The sequence below is a fragment of the Oncorhynchus mykiss genome, chromosome 11 (assembly GCF_057628025.1).
Source record: "Oncorhynchus mykiss isolate SJ-2025 chromosome 11, ASM5762802v1, whole genome shotgun sequence".
Lineage (NCBI taxonomy): Eukaryota > Metazoa > Chordata > Actinopteri > Salmoniformes > Salmonidae > Oncorhynchus > Oncorhynchus mykiss.
This window is the reverse complement of record NC_143032.1, coordinates 21,670,190-21,689,676: the sequence shown is the minus strand read 5'-3', so window position 1 is coordinate 21,689,676 and position 19,487 is coordinate 21,670,190. Positions and strand designations below refer to the sequence as shown.

The following is a 19,487-nucleotide window of genomic DNA, read 5'->3' as shown; positions in this document are numbered from 1 at the left end:
GAGCCGTCTGTGAAGATGATGATGGGCACAAACATCAAATATTAAATTCTGCTCCACTCAAATCGCATCAGGCATTACAGATGACTTCCCAAGAAAGGCCTTGGGGCAGAAAACCCCAGATAAGACAGTCAGAGTGAAGGGCATGCAGGCAGCTAGTAAATAATGTTGAATGTTTACACTTGTATGCATGCCGTTTTATCTGAGGAGCACATCTTGGAGACGGCCGCCCGGGGGCTTCTGAGCAACCCGAAGAGCTTTAGTATCTGAAGGAAACAGCAGCCTCACAGAAAGGCATCTGAAACCCACAGCACTAGACTCAGTAGGCTGAAACCCTTTCTGTAGCACTGGGGTGAAGCATGCTGGGTGCAGAGAGGGACGGGGGTGGTGAGCAAGCACCAGGGAGGCTCGGGATCCTTTCACACTGAGCTGTTTTCTGCATTAGGAACACTCAGCCGCCTAAGGCTCTTGTACAGTACAGAGAGAGGCCTGACTGGTGTGGGTACCTCTCAAAACCATCCTCCTGACATGGAATGACGATTTCACACCGCGGCTTATTGTTGCATCCCGGCAGACATCTCCCGAATCAGTGAGCCTTGACTGAGCATGGAAACATAGGCCTGTGTCAGAGAGAGAGAGACTGTGTGTGTGTGTGTGTGTGTGTGTGTGTGTGTGTGTGTGTGTGTGTGTGTGTGTGTGTGTGTGTGTGTGTGTGTGTGTGTGTGTGTGTGTGTGTGTGTGTGTGTGTTAACCTGTAGAGTAGGGAAGGGGACCAGGAAGGATGCAAGGGTAAGTGTAGGGAGAATTCATCACAACACTGTATAATGAAGGTGTAGCATTTCATATCTGAAGCACCATGCCAAAACCATCTGCAGAAATAAGACAAAGAGAAAATGGTCTCTACCACCATCCAATCCCACATTCTGCTTTTCAAGTCATGTGGTATTGCTGTGTTGAATCTGTTCAGAGCGCTTTAGCTCCATAATAAGGATCTTATTTCGTTCTGCTTATGTATTCCCTTCAATACGCTCCAAAGCTCCATGGCAACCACAGTGTGGGGGTCTTTTAAAACCCCAGTGTGTATTGTATGTAGCCTAGCCTACCAAATACTACCTAATCAAATCCTACTCTATTTGGTCTAAAATCTCTCACATGAAAAGCCAAACTGAGTTAGACTCATCTCTTTTGGTTAATGAGTGTCAATTAACAGCCGGTTAGATGGCCGACTCTGTCACAGAGGAAGCAGAGGACGTACTGATGTACAGTGAATGAGATTAGAGACCTGAGAGCCCTCTTTCTGTTTGTCCTTTCACTCAATCTGATATGCCCACAGACAACCCAGCCCAGCCAACAGGGAGCGAGAATGCCAGGCTGCATCTGAAATGGCAACTGATTCCCTGTATAGCGCACTATTGACCAGAGACATTTCGGCCCTGGTCAAAAGCAGTGCACTATGTAGGGAATAGGGTACAATTTAGATGCAGCCTCTGTGTGCTACTAGCCTGCAATCCAAACTGATACAATGGTCAAGTGGAGCATATGAGTTTGGATTCCAGGCTAGTGTGCTACTGCTTGGAGCATCTCACATAGACAAGACAGATATAACAATGGTTTAACTATAGCCCTGTAGCAATGAATACCATCGTATTCAACAGGGTATTGCATCAGAATGACATAACCCCTGCATGCTTTCTCTATGACTCATACCTACTGTATCTTATGTCTCTTGAGATTGTGTCAGGTGAGAAGAAATGGTGTCATATGAAACCCTATAGGAGGAAAACAGGGGGCCACGGACCACGGTAATGTATAGCTTAATGTATGGGCCTATGACATGGAAACAGATCACCAGGGTTCCATTCAAAATGGCACACCCTATTCCCTATGTAGTGCACTACTTTAGACCAGAGCCATATGGGCATTACATAGGGAATAGGGTGTCATTTGGGATGCAGGCCAGACCTGAGGTACTGTATATGTCACACACATGTGAGAGCTGGGACCTGTTCTCAGCTGTGTCATCAGGAAACCTGAGTTGGAGTGTAGGCGAATGACTATGTGCTGACTGCAGAGGAACATCTGTCCGCCTTTTACAACCAGGTCCAGCTAAGGGTCAAACCCAGCCAGAAGACAGACAGCTAAAACAGCAGGATGCACAATCCAGAGATACACCCCCTCAGATTGTACTCTGTCCATAAACCTCCTAGGCAGTGGAGAGTAGACTCCATACTACACACTAGACTCCAGTAACTGCCACAGAATTATGTATTTTTCTCACACCCGGTCTGAAGGATAATACTCATCAGTGCAGTCTGCACTCGAATCAAAAAACTAACTGAGACATACGCCAGCAATTCATTTATACGGGCAGCAGGTAGCCTAGCAGTTAACAGCGTTGGGCCAGTAACCGAAAGGTATGCTATCCACTCCCTCTAGTGGTGTGGGGGCTGTGCTTTGACAAAGTAGGTGAGGTTATATCCTGCCTGGTTGGCCCTGTACGGGGGTATAGTCGGACGGGGCCACAGTGTCTCTGACCCCTCCTGTCTCAGCCTCCAGTATTTATGCTGCAGTAGTTTATGTGTCGGGGGGCTAGCGTCAGTCTGTTATATCTGGAGTACTTCTCCTGTCCTATTCGGTGTCCTGTGTGAATTTAAGTATGCTCTCTCTAATTCTCTCTCTCTTTCTCTCTCTTTGTCTAGGAGGACCTGAGCCCTTGGACCATGGCTCAGGACTACCTGGCCTGATGACTCCTTGCTGTCCCCAGACCACCTGGTCGTGCTGCTAATCCAGTTTCAACTGTTCTGCCTGCAGCTATGGAATCCTGACCTGTTCCCCTGGACGTGCTACCTGTCCCAGACCTGCTGTTTTATCTCTCTCTACCGCACCTGCTGTCTCTAACTCTGAATGATCTGCTATGAAAAGCCAACTGACATTTACTCCTGAGGTGCTGACCTGTTGCACTCTCTAAAACCACTGTCATAATTATTATTTGACCCTGCTGGTCATCTATGAACATTTGAACATCTTGACCATGTTCTGTTATAATCTCCACCCGGCACAGCCAGAAGAGGAATGGCCAACCCTCATAGCCTGGTTCCTCTCAAGGTTTCTTCTTAGGTTCCTGCCTTTCTAGGGAGTTTTTCCTAGCCACCGTGCTACTACATCTGCTTTGCTTGCTGTTTGGGATTTTAGGCTGGGTTTCTGTATAGCACTTTGTGACATCGGCTGACGTTAAAAGGGCTTTATAAATCAATTTGATTGATTGATGGTCAATCTGTTGATGTGTCATTGAGCAAAGAACTTAACCCTCATTTTCTCCAGGGGCGCCGTACTACTTAACAGCATATTACACTGCACCTATCTGGTGTATGTGACAACAAAACACATATGTTGTATTCACTTTCATTACTCATCCCTAAGGTTACAGAAAGAGAGAGATTGAGAAATCCAGAGTGAGAGACAGAGAGGAGGGGTTGGGAGAGATCATAACTTTCACCCTGACTCTTCTATTTAACAGTACAGACTTATTTAATGCAGCACTGACAGGCACAGCTCTTCATGACAGCCCTGTTTCATTACATTATTAATGAGAGATGACTGATTGGCCTCAGCTGGCCGGCCTGCTAGTTACGGTCCACAGTAGATGATTGATCCAAACCCAGGGACATACAGTAGGCTACGTTCCAAATGGCACCCTATTCCCTTTATTGTGCACTACTTTTTTTTCCTCTTTTTTTTACCAGTACACAGAAGTAGTGCACTATATAGGGAATAAGGATTTGGGACGCAAACACAGACTAATAACATTTGTCGTCTCCAACGCCTCTTATGTGCTTTCATGTACAGCCCGAGGTATTTCAAAAGGGTGGGAAGTCGCCCATAAAGAATAACAACTTTTCTATATCTTCCGGCATTTTCCATGAAATGTTTCCCAACCCACATCCACCTGAAGCTAGAGGTTATGTATGTGTACACCTTGATGGATAGCAGTACGGTTTATGTTATTTGGTGCTCTGTCTGTTTACGGAGCGGGTCAAGTGATGCAGAGATTCTGTGATGGGGTCATGAGAGACGGAGGGTTGTGATAGTTTGGCTGGGATGTGGTGGATGCCAGAGAGATTCATGGGTAAATGTCCTTCATGGAAATCTTCACAACAAAGTAGTGTGTTGGCCAGGGTGTGTAAATCTTCACAGGACAGTAGTGTGTTGGCCAGGCCAGGGTATGTAAATCTTCACAGGACAGTAGTGAGTTGGCCAGGCCATGGTATGTAAATCTTCACAGGACAGTAGTGTGTTGGCCAGGCCAGGGTATGTAGAGCTTCACAGCACAGTAGTGTGTGTTAGGGGACACATAAACCTTTACTGCTCATCAGCTGTAATGACCTGATCCAAGGCTCTCCCTCTCCAGCCTCTCTGTTCTCTCGGAAGAGGCAAGGCGTACGACCCTTGTCTTCTCACTGGAGCATGAATACTGTCTGTCCGCCCCTCCTCCTCCCCCTCCTACTCCTCACATCTCATCCACCTCTTTGTCCCCTCACTCCCCCTCCCCTCCTCCTCCTCCTCATCCAGTAAAATATCATACATTTGGTTTCCAGCTGTAGAGGGTGTGTAAGACAGGTCAACTGGTGTCTGATCCTGTGTTCATGTGTGTCTGTGCGAGCGTACCATAGTGTGCTTCTGTATGTAATTATTAACACTCTTCTCCACCACGGGGATGTACAGTGCATTTGGAAAGTAATCAGACGCCTTGACTTTTTCAACATTTTGTTATGTTACAGCCTTATTCTAAAATTGATTAAATTTGATGTCTTCCTCATCAATCTACACACAATACCCCAGAATGACAAAGGGAATGCAGGTGTTTAGAACATTTTGCAAATGTATTAAAAATAAAAATCAGACATACCTTATTTACATAAGTATTCAGACACTTTGCTATGAGACTCGAAATTGAGCTCAGGTGCATCCTGTTTCTACAACTTGATTGGAGTCCACCTGTGGTAAATGTAATAAATTGGACATGATTTCGAATGGCACACACATAAGGTCCCGCAGTTGACCGTGCATGGCAGAGCAAAAAACAAGACATGAAGTCAAAGGAATTGTCCATAGAGCTCGGAGACAGGATTGTCTCGAGGCACAGATCTGGGGAAGGTAAAACAAATATTCTGCAGCATTGAAGGTCCCCAAGAACACAGTGGCCTCCATCATTCTTAAATGGAAGAAGTTTGGAACCACCAAGATTCTTCCTAGAGCTGGCTTCCTGGCCAAACTGAGCAATTGGGGGAGAAGGAGGGAGGTGACCAAGAACCTGATTGTCACTCTGACAGAGCTCCAGAGTTCCTCTGCGGAGATGAGTTCCTTCCAGAAGGACAACCATCTCTGCAGCACTCCACCAATCAGGCCTTTATGGTAGAGTGGCCAGGCAGAAGCCACTCCTCCGTAAAAGGACATGACAGCCCGCTTGGAGTTTGCCAAAAGACACCTAAAGCACTCTCAGACCATCAGAAACAAGATTCTCTGGTCTGATGAAACCAAGATTCAACTCTTTGGCCTGAATGCAAAGCGTCACATCTGGAGGAAACCTGGGACCGTCCCTACAGAGAAGCATGGTGGTGGCAGCATCATGCTGTGGGGATGTTTTTCAGTGACAGGGACTGGGAGACAAGTCAGGATTGAGGGAAAGATGAACGGAGTAAAGTACAGAGAGATCCTTGATGAAAACCTGCTCCAGAGAGCTCAGGACCTCAGACTGGGTCGAAGGTTCACATTCCAACAGGACAACGACCCTAAGCACACAACCAAGATAACGCAGGAGTGGCTTCGAGACAAGTCTCTGAATGTCCTTGAGTAGCCCAGACAGAGCCCGGACTTGAACCCGATCTAACATCTCTGAAAAGCCTTGAAAGTAGATGTGCCACATCGCTCCCCATTCAACCTGACAGAGCTTGAGAGGAGCAGCAGAGAAAAATGGGAGAAAGTCTCGAAATACAGGTGTCCCAAGCTTGTAGTGTCATACCCAAGAAGAAGAAGACTCAAGGCTGAAATCGCTGCCAAAGGTGCTTCATCAAAGTACTGAGTAAAGGGTCTAAATATTTATGTAAATGTTTATGTAAATCTTCTCATAAATTTGCCCCATAAAATCTAAAAACCTGTTTTTGCTTTGTCATTATGGGGTATTGTGTATGGATTGATTCAATTTATTTTATTTTTTCATTTTAGAATAAGGCTGTAATGTAACAAAATGTGGAAAAAGTCAAGGGGTCTGAATACTTTCGGAAAAAAGACAATGAAAATAGACATACAGTATTTAAATAGAGCTCAGCAGAGATGTCCAAGTATCACCAATACCCACTATTACACAGCATGAGAAGCATTAGACATCCTCATTCACACTTAGTGGAGAAACATGATATGAAATACATATTGTTAATACAGTACACCACGGAAACACTAGGCTACACACTGCAAGGCCCAGTGCTCTTTGCTTTAAGCATTATCATTACTGACTGCCTGACTGACTGACTGCTCTATCTATTTTTAGCCGGGTAGAAAATAATGTCCATTTAATTTGGCTCGAGGTTTTCAATGCTCCACTGGAGATTGGATGAACAGTAAAGGTTGCAGTGGTGCTGCAGGCTACAGAAACATCTCTCCCTCGAGTGCATCATCTCAGAGTGGGAGTATTGATCTAGGATCAGTTTAGCCTTTTATGACATTTTGAAGAAGATTGCATGGACAGGGGAGGGCTGATCCTGGATCAGCACTCTGAGACACTTCATGAATAACGAGTCTGATATCTAATAAGACCATGACAAGGACAAAGAAATAAAAAGCTGTGTTAACATATAACAAATGGGGACATTGACGTTCATGTGTTTCATTTTGTGTTGTTCCCATCAGATTCGTATTAGACATGGATTTAAATAGAGTTAAACGTTATCATCAATGGCCATTGTTTTCAATGTAACTATGTCAGTATTGACGAAAAAGCTCTCAGAAAGCACTTACAACAATACTGATGAAATGAAGCAGTCTGGTAGGTCAAAAAAATGCAATAAACATTGATTGGAGATCAGACTCTCTTCCTTTTTGAAAATCATAAAATGTAATGACATAATTCCTCATATAGCATTACCATTTATTTGACTGGCGCTCTGCAGAGGTACATATTCTATATTATAAACTGGGTGGTTTAAGCCCTGAATGTTGATAGGCTCACAGATGTGGTATATCAGACCGTTTACCACGAGTATGACAAAACACATATTTTTACTGCTCTAATTACATTGGCAACTGTTTATAAGCAATAAGGCACCTTGGGGGGAATGTGATATACGGCCAATATACCATGGCTAAGGGTTGTGTCCAGTCACTCCGTGTTGCGTTGTGCATGAGTAGCCCTTAGCCGTGGTATATTGGCCATATACCATGCTGGTCCCATGTTTCATGCGCTGAAATAAAAGATCCCTCAAATTTTCCATACGCTAAAAAAAAGCTGGGGACAATAAAAGGCCACTCTAAAATGTGCAGTTTTGTCACACAACACAATGCCACAGATGTCTCCAGTATTGAGGGAGTGCACAAGTGGTATGCTGACTGCATGAATGTCCACCAGAGCTTTTGGAAGAGAATTGAATGTTAATTTCTCTACCATATGCCACCTCAGCAATATGGTCCAAATCACACACCTATCAATATAACGCACTGTCATCCCTAATGCCTCTGCTCTGGCAGACTCCCTTGACACAAATACTGCACTTGTAAATTATGTCTGAGTGTTGGAATGAGCCCCTCGCTGTCTGTAAATTAAATAAACAAGAAAAGTGTGCCCCTGGTTTGCTTAATACAAAGAATTTGATTGAGTGTTTACTTTTACTTTTTACATTGACTCAAGAATGAGTACTTTTTCCACCACTGTACTTAACTACATTTAAAACAAGATACTTTTAAACTTGTATTCATGTAGTATTTTAATGGGTGACTTTGACTTTTACTCTACTAATGTTATAGAATGTTTTTAATCTATTTTGTATTTTTTTGGTAAAAAATACATTGTGTATTTTTTTTCTCCCCAATTTCGTTATATCCACTTGCAATCCAATTACGATCGTGTCTCATCGCTGCAACTCCCCAAAGGGCTCGGAAGAGGTGAGGGTCGAGCCATGTGTCCTCCATAACATGACCCGCCTAACTACTCTTCTTTAGACCTGCCCGCTTAACCCGGAAGCCAGCCGCACCAATGTGTCGGAGGAAACACCGTTCAACTGACGACCGGGGTCAGCCTGCAGATGCCCGGCCCGCCACAATGAGTCGCTAGAGCGCGATGAGCCAAGTAAAGCCCCCCAGGCCAAACCCTCCCCTAACCCGGACCATGCTGGGCCAATTGTGCACCGCCCTATAGGACTCTATTATGGTATTTTGACAATTGAGTACTTTTTCCACCACTATCATAGAATACAATTTCCCAAAACATCTAAATCTATTCCAGCAAGGGAAATACAGGTGAATGCAGAACTTGTACGATTAGGAGAATTCTGAGTCATTCGGAACAAAATCAGTAATGATGACATCATCAAAGTGTCCCAACACTGACAATTCTCTTTACTCTTTCCATTTCCGCTCTCCCTCTTTCTCTCCCGCCCCCCTCTCTTCTCTCTACCTCTTGAAGTAATGTTCTTACTTAAATGGGAACTGTGAAGCTTTGTCATGTACTAAGTCAGGTTGCTTCTGTGTGTTTTTTTAGACAGAATGGGTTTGGCCCAGGCATGTCAAGTTTCACTTCCTTCCTCTATTCCGTCTCCTCACTTCCTTAGTGTGCCAAAGCTCAGAGACAGTCTTTTAGAAAGAGGCCTATGTGTACTACTGCTGCTGCCGATGCATTGTGTGCATTCACGTATAAGCCACGTTGTGCAGCTAATACTGAAACCAAACCACAGCTTACAAAACCTTTTGGTCTAGACTCTAGAGCAGAACAGTCTCAGCAGCCATTTGCCCATCTACACTTCCTCTCAGTTGACACTTTCATACTGCCGTGTTGTAACATCCACACACACAGAGATAAACACATACCTAAAAAAAAAAATTAAGTAAGACACTTTTAACTCACTCCTGCTGCACCTGTTGCACGTTCCTCTCACAAGTAGACACACTCCCATGAGAAAATACTACAACAGCATCCAAGCTATTCTGTGGATGTCAGATTTACACTTCTCCTTTCCTTAGAACTTGTGACCTTGTGGATTTTATGTTAGCACACTTCACATCAGAGAGACACGCTGTTAGCACACTTCACATCAGAGTCACACGCTGTTAGCACACTTCACATCAGAGTCACACGCTGTTAGCACACTTAACATCAGAGAGACACACGCTGTTAGCACACTTCACATCAGAGTCACACACTGTTAGCACACTTCACATCAGAGACACACGCTGTTAGCACACTTCACATCTGAGAGACACGCTGTTAGCACACTTCACATCAGAGAGACACGCTGTTAGCACACTTCACATCAGAGAGACACGCTGTTAGCACACTTCACATCAGAGACACACAATCTTAGCACACTTCACATCAGAGAGACACGCTGTTAGCACACGTCACATCAGAGACACACGCTGTTAGCACACTTCACATCAGAGAGACACGCTGTTAGCACACTTCACATCAGAGAGACACGCTGTTAGCACACTTCACATCAGAGAGACACGCTGTTAGCACACTTCACATCAGAGACACACGCTGTTAGCACACTTCACATCAGAGAGACACGCTGTTAGCACACTTCACATCAGAGTCACACACTGTTAGCACACTTCACATCAGAGACACACGCTGTTAGCACACTTCACATCAGAGAGACACGCTGTTAGCACACTTCACATCAGAGAGACACGCTGTTAGCACACTTCACATCAGAGACACACACTGTTAGCACACTTCACATCAGAGACACACGCTGTTAGCACACTTAACATCAGAGACACACGCTGTTAGCACACTTCACATCAGAGAGACACGCTGTTAGCACACTTAACATCAGAGACACACGCTGTTAGCACACTTCACATCAGAGAGACACGCTGTTAGCACACTTCACATCAGAGACACACGCTGTTAGCACACTTCACATCAGAGACACACGCTGTTAGCACACTTCATATCAGAGAGACACGCTGTTAGCACACTTCACATCAGAGACACACGCTGTTAGCACACTTCACATCAGAGACACACGCTGTTAGCACACTTCACATCAGAGAGACACGCTGTTAGCACACTTCACATCAGAGAGACACGCTGTTAGCACACTTCACATCAGAGACACACACTGTTAGCACACTTCACATCAGAGAGACACGCTGTTAGCACACTTCACATCAGAGACACACGCTGTTAGCACACTTCACATCAGAGAGACACGCTGTTAGCACACTTCACATCAGAGAGACACGCTGTTAGCACACTTCACATCAGAGAGACACGCTGTTAGCACACTTCACATCAGAGAGACACGCACTGTTAGCACACTTCACATCAGAGACACACGCTGTTAGCACACTTCACATCAGAGAGACACGCTGTTAGCACACTTCACATCAGAGACACACGCTGTTAGCACACTTCACATCAGAGACACACGCTGTTAGCACACTTCATATCAGAGAGACACGCTGTTAGCACACTTCACATCAGAGACACACGCTGTTAGCACACTTCACATCAGAGACACACGCTGTTAGCACACTTCACATCAGAGAGACACGCTGTTAGCACACTTCACATCAGAGAGACACGCTGTTAGCACACTTCACATCAGAGACACACACTGTTAGCACACTTCACATCAGAGAGACACGCTGTTAGCACACTTCACATCAGAGACACACGCTGTTAGCACACTTCACATCAGAGAGACACGCTGTTAGCACACTTCACATCAGAGAGACACGCTGTTAGCACACTTCACATCAGAGAGACACGCTGTTAGCACACTTCACATCAGAGAGACACGCACTGTTAGCACACTTCACATCAGAGACACACACTCTTAGCACACTTCACATCAGAGAGACACACTGTTAGCACACTTCACATCAGAGAGACATGCACTCTTAGCACACTTCACATCAGAGAGACACACTGTTAGCACACTTCACATCAGAGAGACATGCACTGTTAGCACACTTCACATCAGAGAGACACGCACTGTTAGCACACTTCACATCAGAGAGACACGCTGTTAGCACACTTCACATCAGAGAGACACCCACTGTTAGCACACTTCACATCAAAGAGACACACACTGTTAGCACCCTTCACATCAAAGAGACACACACTGTTAGCACACTTCACATCAAAGAGACACCATCACTGTTAGCACACTTCACATTAGAGAGACACGCTGTTAGCACACTTCACATCAGAGAGACACACACTGTTAGCACACTTCACATCAAAGAGACACACTGTTAGCACACTTCACATCAAAGAGACACCCACTGTTAGCACACTTCACATCAAAGAGACACCCACTGTTAGCACACTTCACATCAAAGAGACACCCACTGTTAGCACACTTCACATCAAAGAGACACCCACTGTTAGCACACTTCACATCAAAGAGACACCCACTGTTAGCACACTTCACATCAAAGAGACACCCACTGTTAGCACACTTCACATCAAAGAGACACCCACTGTTAGCACACTTCACATCAAAGAGACACCCACTGTTAGCACACTTCACATCAAAGAGACACCCACTGTTAGCACACTTCACATCAAAGAGACACCCACTGTTAGCACACTTCACATCAAAGAGACACCCACTGTTAGCACACTTCACATCAAAGAGACGCACTGTTAGCACACTTCACATCAAAGAGACACCCACTGTTAGCACACTTCACATCAGAGAGACACGCTGTTAGCACACTTCACATCAGAGAGACACGCACTGTTAGCACACTTCACATCAGAGAGACACGCTGTTAGCACACTTTACATCAGAGAGACACGCTGTTAGCACACTTCACATCAGAGAGACACGCTGTTAGCACACTTCACATCAGAGACACACACTGTTAGCACACTTCACATCAGAGAGACACGCTGTTAGCACACTTCACATCAGAGAGACACGCACTGTTAGCACACTTCACATCAAAGAGACATGCACTGTTAGCACACTTCACATCAGAGAGACACGCTGTTAGCACACTTCACATCAAAGAGACACCATCACTGTTAGCACACTTCACATTAGAGAGACACGCTGTTAGCACACTTCACATCAGAGAGACACACACTGTTAGCACACTTCACATCAAAGAGACACACTGTTAGCACACTTCACATCAAAGAGACACCCACTGTTAGCACACTTCACATCAAAGAGACACCCACTGTTAGCACACTTCACATCAAAGAGACACCCACTGTTAGCACACTTCACATCAAAGAGACACCCACTGTTAGCACACTTCACATCAAAGAGACACCCACTGTTAGCACACTTCACATCAAAGAGACACCCACTGTTAGCACACTTCACATCAAAGAGACACCCACTGTTAGCACACTTCACATCAAAGAGACACCCACTGTTAGCACACTTCACATCAAAGAGACACCCACTGTTAGCACACTTCACATCAAAGAGACACCCACTGTTAGCACACTTCACATCAAAGAGACACCCACTGTTAGCACACTTCACATCAAAGAGACGCACTGTTAGCACACTTCACATCAAAGAGACACCCACTGTTAGCACACTTCACATCAGAGAGACACGCTGTTAGCACACTTCACATCAGAGAGACACGCACTGTTAGCACACTTCACATCAGAGAGACACGCTGTTAGCACACTTTACATCAGAGAGACACGCTGTTAGCACACTTCACATCAGAGAGACACGCTGTTAGCACACTTCACATCAGAGACACACACTGTTAGCACACTTCACATCAGAGAGACACGCTGTTAGCACACTTCACATCAGAGAGACACGCACTGTTAGCACACTTCACATCAAAGAGACATGCACTGTTAGCACACTTCACATCAGAGAGACACACACTACACACTCCACTACTTCCCTCTTGCCAACCCCGCTGCTGTCATCACTGCTGGACAACTAAGTCTCCAGAGGAGCTGATGACTTGTGCTTTAATTACGCGTCTAATACAGCCACGAGGCCCGCTGCTTTGAGGGTCCAGGCCCCTGTGTTCAGAGAGGGGTCTTTGATATGGCTCTATGTACCAGACAGGTCCTTTGTGCTCTGGGCCCTCTAAGCCTTTGTCTGGGTCTCTCCGCGGTCCCCAGGGTACCACTGGGTGAGGGGAGGCCTAGCGTCCCATGTGTTTGTAAATGGACCAATGATAAAATAGCTACTGCCACTGTGTATTCATTAATTATTCACTGTGGTATTCATGCATCTCAACCAACCCTCCGTTATGTAAATGACACCTCCATGGAGCACTGAGGGCTGGGGGCAGTGGGTGCTTCCCAAATAGCACCCTATTCCATATTTAGTGTGCAAATTCTGAATGGGCCCTGGTGAAAAGTCATACACCATATAGGGAGTAAGGTTCAATTTCGGACGCAGATAGAAAGTTGTGGAGGTTTTTGAAATTTCCCCTCCAGTTTCTGTTGTTGGATAGTGATGTACAACCAAAGGAAATTGGTTTCCTTAGCATGCTGTGTGAATGGGTGTAGCACACTAGTAGTGTGTTAAGCCTAAGGACAGAAATATTATATCTGCTTGGTCTACAATCAAGAGAAAGTAGGCTGAGCAGAATTGTAAATATGAATCGTATTTGCTTCAGTGATGTGCGTGATGTAGGTGCTTACACTTTTGTATGTATCATCCTCATTGAATCATAATGACTAATCCAAGATGGCATCAAGCCATGTCTAAAAATAACATAGTGTTACAATGGGTAAGCATAGGACACATCCAATGTGCCTGCTATATAGTGTGCCATTATGTCATGACTTAGAGCGGATGCTGGCAAATAATGATCTTCTCTCGATCAATAATTGTAGCCGTTGGCCTTGTCTAACCCTGAGAGTAATACACAGCTCAACCTCTCTTCTTACCAACACACAACCTAGTTTCCTCTCTTGAAGCACCATGCAAACATGGTAATTTGTTTGAGGCACTAAAAGCAATACAAAATGTCAATAACAATAGCAAATGTAATGGTCCACTTGACTTTGACCATTTTAAAAACAAACTTGATTACGAATCTATTGTAGAAGTAATTCATATTGACATGAGGATTGTAGAATTGTTTTAGAGTGCACTCACTCTGTCACACAATCTGTCTGTCAGCTATACACTGATAGTTGGTTTGTGAAGCAGCTTACTCATTGGTTGCTTCATTCGAGTGTGCGATGACTGAGTGTGCGTGATGACTGAGTGTGTGTGTGCGTGCGTGCATGCGTGCGCGTGTGCGTGTGTGTGACTGTGGGAGTGTGTGTGTGTGGCAGTCAGGTGCTCTAAAGGTTGGTCTAGACTCGTCACATGGAGTAACCGTCCCCTCTCTCCCCTGAGAGTTGTCATTGAGACACAGATTTAGCTGTGATGTGAAGGAGAATTATAATCTGCCCAGCCCAGAGCCAGGCCAGGCTGTGACATGCTCGGTGTGACCCAGGCTGTGACAGGACAGGCTTGGCGTGGGACAGGACAGGAGCAGATGGTCTTTGACAACCAGGAGAGCAGAGGAACACGTGGCAGGAGGCAGGAGCCTCTGTTTTTAATAACGCAGAAGACAGGGGAGCTGTACCTGTACCTGGCAGTCACGCTGCCTGTATGTCTGTCTGTCTACCTATCTGTCTATCTGTATGTATGTTTGTCTGTCTACATATCTGTCTATCTGTATGTATGTCTGTATGTCTGTCTGTCTACCTATCTGTCTATCTGTATGTATGTCTGTCTGTCTACATATCTGTCTATCTGTATGTATGTCTGTCTGTCTACCTCTCTGTCTGTCTATCTGTATGTATGTCTGTCTGTCTACCTATCTGTCTATCTGTATGTATGTGTGTCTGTAAGCCTTTCTGTGTGCTAGGAACATAATAGATATTGTCATATACCTGTACTTTGTACTGGCTATTGACTCAATATGGGACAATAAATTAATAGGAAAGGATGAAAGTGTTGAGATGCAAGAGCACAAATCAAAAAACAACTCTGTTACAGGGAAGGGAAAATGAGGAAAGCACAGAAAAGACCAGCTACCACTTATTTCTGATAGGTGTATAGGTGGGTGTATAATGCGAAACTCTAGCAACCCAAAGGTTTGAATATCATCAACTTTAGCATTTTATTCCATCAGCAACTTTTCAACTACTTACTACATTTTAGGTACTTTGCAACTACTTAGCTTGTTAACTCTTCCCCTAACCCTAGCTAATGTTAGCCACAGCAAATTGGAATTCCTAACATATCATACTTTTGCAAATTCATAACATTGTACATTACAAATCTATAACATACTGTACGTTTAGCAAAATCTTAACATATAATAGGAATTGTAATTTGTAACATATCCTACGAAATGGATGATGAGCCTCCAAAATTAATCCATACCATCGAAACCTAACATATCATACTAAATGGAGTGTCAGAGTTTTGTACAGAATAATGTGAAATGCTCTGAGGCCTGGTTGCCATAGTGGGCAAGCGAGGTCTGACTCGGTTCAGATAACGGTACAGCTTTGCTTTAAGAGATCAAAATCATAGAAACTTCCCTCGTTGACAAAAAAAAAGAACACTTTCGAGGATATGAAACAATTCCCAAGTTCACAGCGAACTAAGTTAAACTAATGTGATTCAAACTGCCAACAGGTTTTCCTTCCCTCTGTGCAGTCTTTTATGTTTTTGATTACTCCATTCGATGGGTGAAAATATGGGTATTGTGGTTTAGCAGAGTATTTTAAGAGTTTAATGTTTTTGATATGAAATTATTGTAAACACGTTTCTTATTTTACCTGTGACATCTGCGGTCTGAGATTAATCTCTTTGAGGTTGATGGACTGGGGTCGGAGGTTGTTGAGAAGCTGACACAGGAGCACTCCATCTCGGAGTGTCTGAGCCAGGTCGAATACCTGGGCGGACTCCCATGTTACCCGATGGTTGGGTGGTAGCACCTTGCAGTTGATCAGCCATAATGCGCACTGCCTCCAATACTCCATCATTGTTAATATATGGTTGAGATCAAACAAATATTCCGCAAGGAATAAAGCCTATTGGAGTCTAATCAATAGCGCGCGCTAACACAACGTTGTCTCCATTTCAATCTGCAATATAAACGATGAAAGCGAAACTAGGTAACCGGATTTGATTATACTTCCCTCCGTTTCATAGCAGAAATAAAGGTACATTGAAAGAGGCTATGCTACGTGTGTACCCTGTCCATTGATGACTGAACCGTTCCACAGCTGACAGTAACGGCAACGCTGTTCGTGCGCTCTCCCTCCCTGCCTCTCTCCATCTCTCTCTCTCTCTCTCTCTCTCGCGCGCGCGTTCTCTCCCCGTCCATACCAACCCTCCGCCTCTCCTTTTCCGCTTGCCACTCATATGTTCCATAGAGTTAATTACTGCATTGATATTAGCATTGTGTCACCCACCTCAGAACATTCTTAGAAATAAAAAAAAACACAAAGTGCTGTTTGGAAAATTGTAGCCTATTAAGAACGATTTAGAAGTAGCCGTAGTCTATTCGGAGAGGATGAATATTAAATTACTTAACTTTAGTCAGAAAAATTAACTTCCATAAAATTATTGGAATTATTTAACATAAATAGAATGGGTTTTGCCTGTTAAATTTATCGAAAACAGATTTTGGTTAAATTTGGTTAAATATGTAAATTGTCTGTCGCAGCACTGGTGACCTCAAATAGAAAGTCTATTAATTATTGATAGGAATAGATGAATGCATCTTTATCAGTCAAATAAATCTATTGCTGCTTCAATGAAGACTCCAATAACGCACAATCGGTTTATGTAGGCCTACATATTTCATTTGATTTGATAATCGTCAAGATAAACATTATATTTCCCTGGAAGAGTGGCTGATGCTTTTGCAGCAGCTATTGGAGATCCTTGTAAATACCAAAAAGCAAAATTAGACGACCCTTTGTATGATTCTGCTGATGAAAATCTAAATATGTTATGGTTTGATAATCTATGTTCTTCATTTAGCAGTGCTGTGGTCTGCAGTGCATCAGATGGCTTCCGTTGTTATCCATTCATTAAAAGTGGGGGGAAATGATTTGAATAGAAAATACAAAAAAAAAACATTTTGGGGGTAAATATATGTGCATGAGAGGATTCGTTATACTGGAATGGGGGAAGGTCAAAGTCTGGATCATAGAATGGGGTTTTATTCGTAGGCTAGTACATGCTTTGGTCTGTCCACCACCTACTACTGTACATGTCCATCAGAGCTCTCTTTCCTTCTGTTTTATGCCTTAAAGGTCCAATGCAGTTGTTAATTGTGACCCAGAAAATCATTTCTGGGTAGCAATTTGTACCTTACTGTGATTGTGTTCAATTCAAATGGTGAAAAAGAAACAAAAAGGGCTTTTTAGCAAAGAGCAATTTCTCAAGTAATAATTTTGTTTGGACTGTCTGGGAGTGGTTTGAGTGGGGAGGGGAAAGCTAAAATTAGCTGTTATTGGCAGAGAGAGATTTGGAACTCTTTTTCTTACAGTGGCATGTATTCATGGATGCCAAACATATAAAATAATTTAGCTTTCGTCTCTGTGTTTTATAATTTCCCTTCAATTTGCAAAACTTGCAACCCTCTTTTTCTGTATGTGTAGACTACCTTATGCTGTCTGGTCAAAAAGAGTATGACATTGTTTCCGCCCGTAGCATTGAATATAAGGGAAGCCAGCGAGCATTTGGCCTCCCTTGATAAAAAAAGTATAAAATAATAGCCAATAAGAATTGAGCTAAACTGAGTGAGCTCAACTGTGAATGGTCCTGGAAGCCAGTTTGAATCTGGCTTCATTCCAATCACACCCCGAGCATAACGTAATTGCCAGAAACAACTTGAAATGTTGCGTCTCGTTGTGTTGTTGTCCTCCAGTGACTAGCAAGCTAGCTAAAATTGTCCATTTCCTAAATTAGCCATGGATGGAGTTAGGGATTTGAACTTGTGATTTTACTTAATTCTCTGTACTGGCCAATGATTATAATGGGGATTCTGATCCAATCATAAATTAAGTAATTGTGCCCCTGGCCTGAGAGGATGGAAGTTCAATATGTAGCTAGATGTAGTAGACTAATGCTAACTAGCTGGCTTGGCGCATTGTTGCCCATGAAAGGAAGTTAGGCTAGCGAGCAAGCATTTTAGCCAGGTACTGTAGCCTAGGACAACAAAAACTAAAAGTGTGCACTGTATGACAGAGTCATAGACCGTTTCATCATCATGAAAGAGAGGAGGATGGCATTGGCGTTTCTCTACAAGTAGGGTGAGTCAACACGTTTTTTCTACTTGCATGAACGCAGCAGACACGCACACACACACAAATTAGAACGATGGACAGCCATATCATTGTTACATGCAACATGTTTTGTGGACTTCAATGGACAGAAGTTTCTCTCCAGTTTGTGATGAAACAAAGGTGTGGTTTAATTTATTCTGCCTCTGTGTCTTCTTATTGTCTCGGCCTTAGGCCTATATATCACGGTCGCAAGGCATATGAACTAATAGGTTATAGAGCAGACAACGCTCCCACTTTTTTTGCGTGGGAGCCTGGCTTCCTGCTTTCTTATTGATCTATTAACTAATTTACCGCATAGTGATGTCACCATGGAAGTCCAAAAACTCCCTGCCACCAAAACAGGCTGAAATTGTAGGCGTTTTATTTTCAAACAACTCTTACACTAAAAGGGCATTATCATAATTTTCACAATTTCACAGTATTATTCCAACCGCATTGTGTGGAAATATATGAAACACAGGAAATTATTTTTTGACTGCACAGGGCCTTTAAAGGTACAGGCCACTTCCCCATTGTTGTGTCAGAGGCATAGCCTAGATCTAAACTCAATTGTCTTGTTTCACTTCACAATTTCAGACTGGCCTTCCCGTCATTTAAATTGTGAAGTGATATAATAGTGAAACAGAGCAATTCAGTTTGGATGCAGGCTATCTGATCCATGCTCCAGCAATAGTACATAGCTGTGACAGTCAGAATAAGGGGAGGTGGGGTGAAGTATTGTGCTATGGCATTCCTCACATAAGAGTGAAATGGCAAAGGCTCAAAGGCACAATGTCATGGATATCCAGTTCCTGTTTCCTCCTGCTGTCACAATGAACACTGGGAAGCATCTGTCTCTCTCTCTCTCTCTGTCTCTCTGTCTCTCTGTCTCTCTGTCTCTGTCTCTCTCTCTGTCTCTCTTTCTGTCTCTCAATTTCAATTTCAATTTAAGGGGCTTCGTTGGCAAAGCAAGTGAAAT

The 19,487-nt window shown here is 43.8% G+C and overlaps 1 protein-coding gene across 2 annotated transcripts in view; it reads right to left on the bottom strand.

Annotated features, from left to right (window-relative positions):
- The window catches only part of vav3a (vav guanine nucleotide exchange factor 3a), a 123,074-nt gene extending 106,474 nt beyond the window's left edge, over positions 1-16,600 (bottom strand). For both annotated transcript variants that reach the window (XM_036935164.2, XM_036935166.2), the window contains exon 1: positions 16,007-16,600. In XM_036935164.2, coding sequence (XP_036791059.1) covers positions 16,007-16,213 — 207 coding nt within the window. In that variant the 5' untranslated portion in view covers positions 16,214-16,600. The remainder of the gene's footprint in view (positions 1-16,006) is intronic.
- Between the last annotated feature and the right edge of the window lie 2,887 nt (positions 16,601-19,487).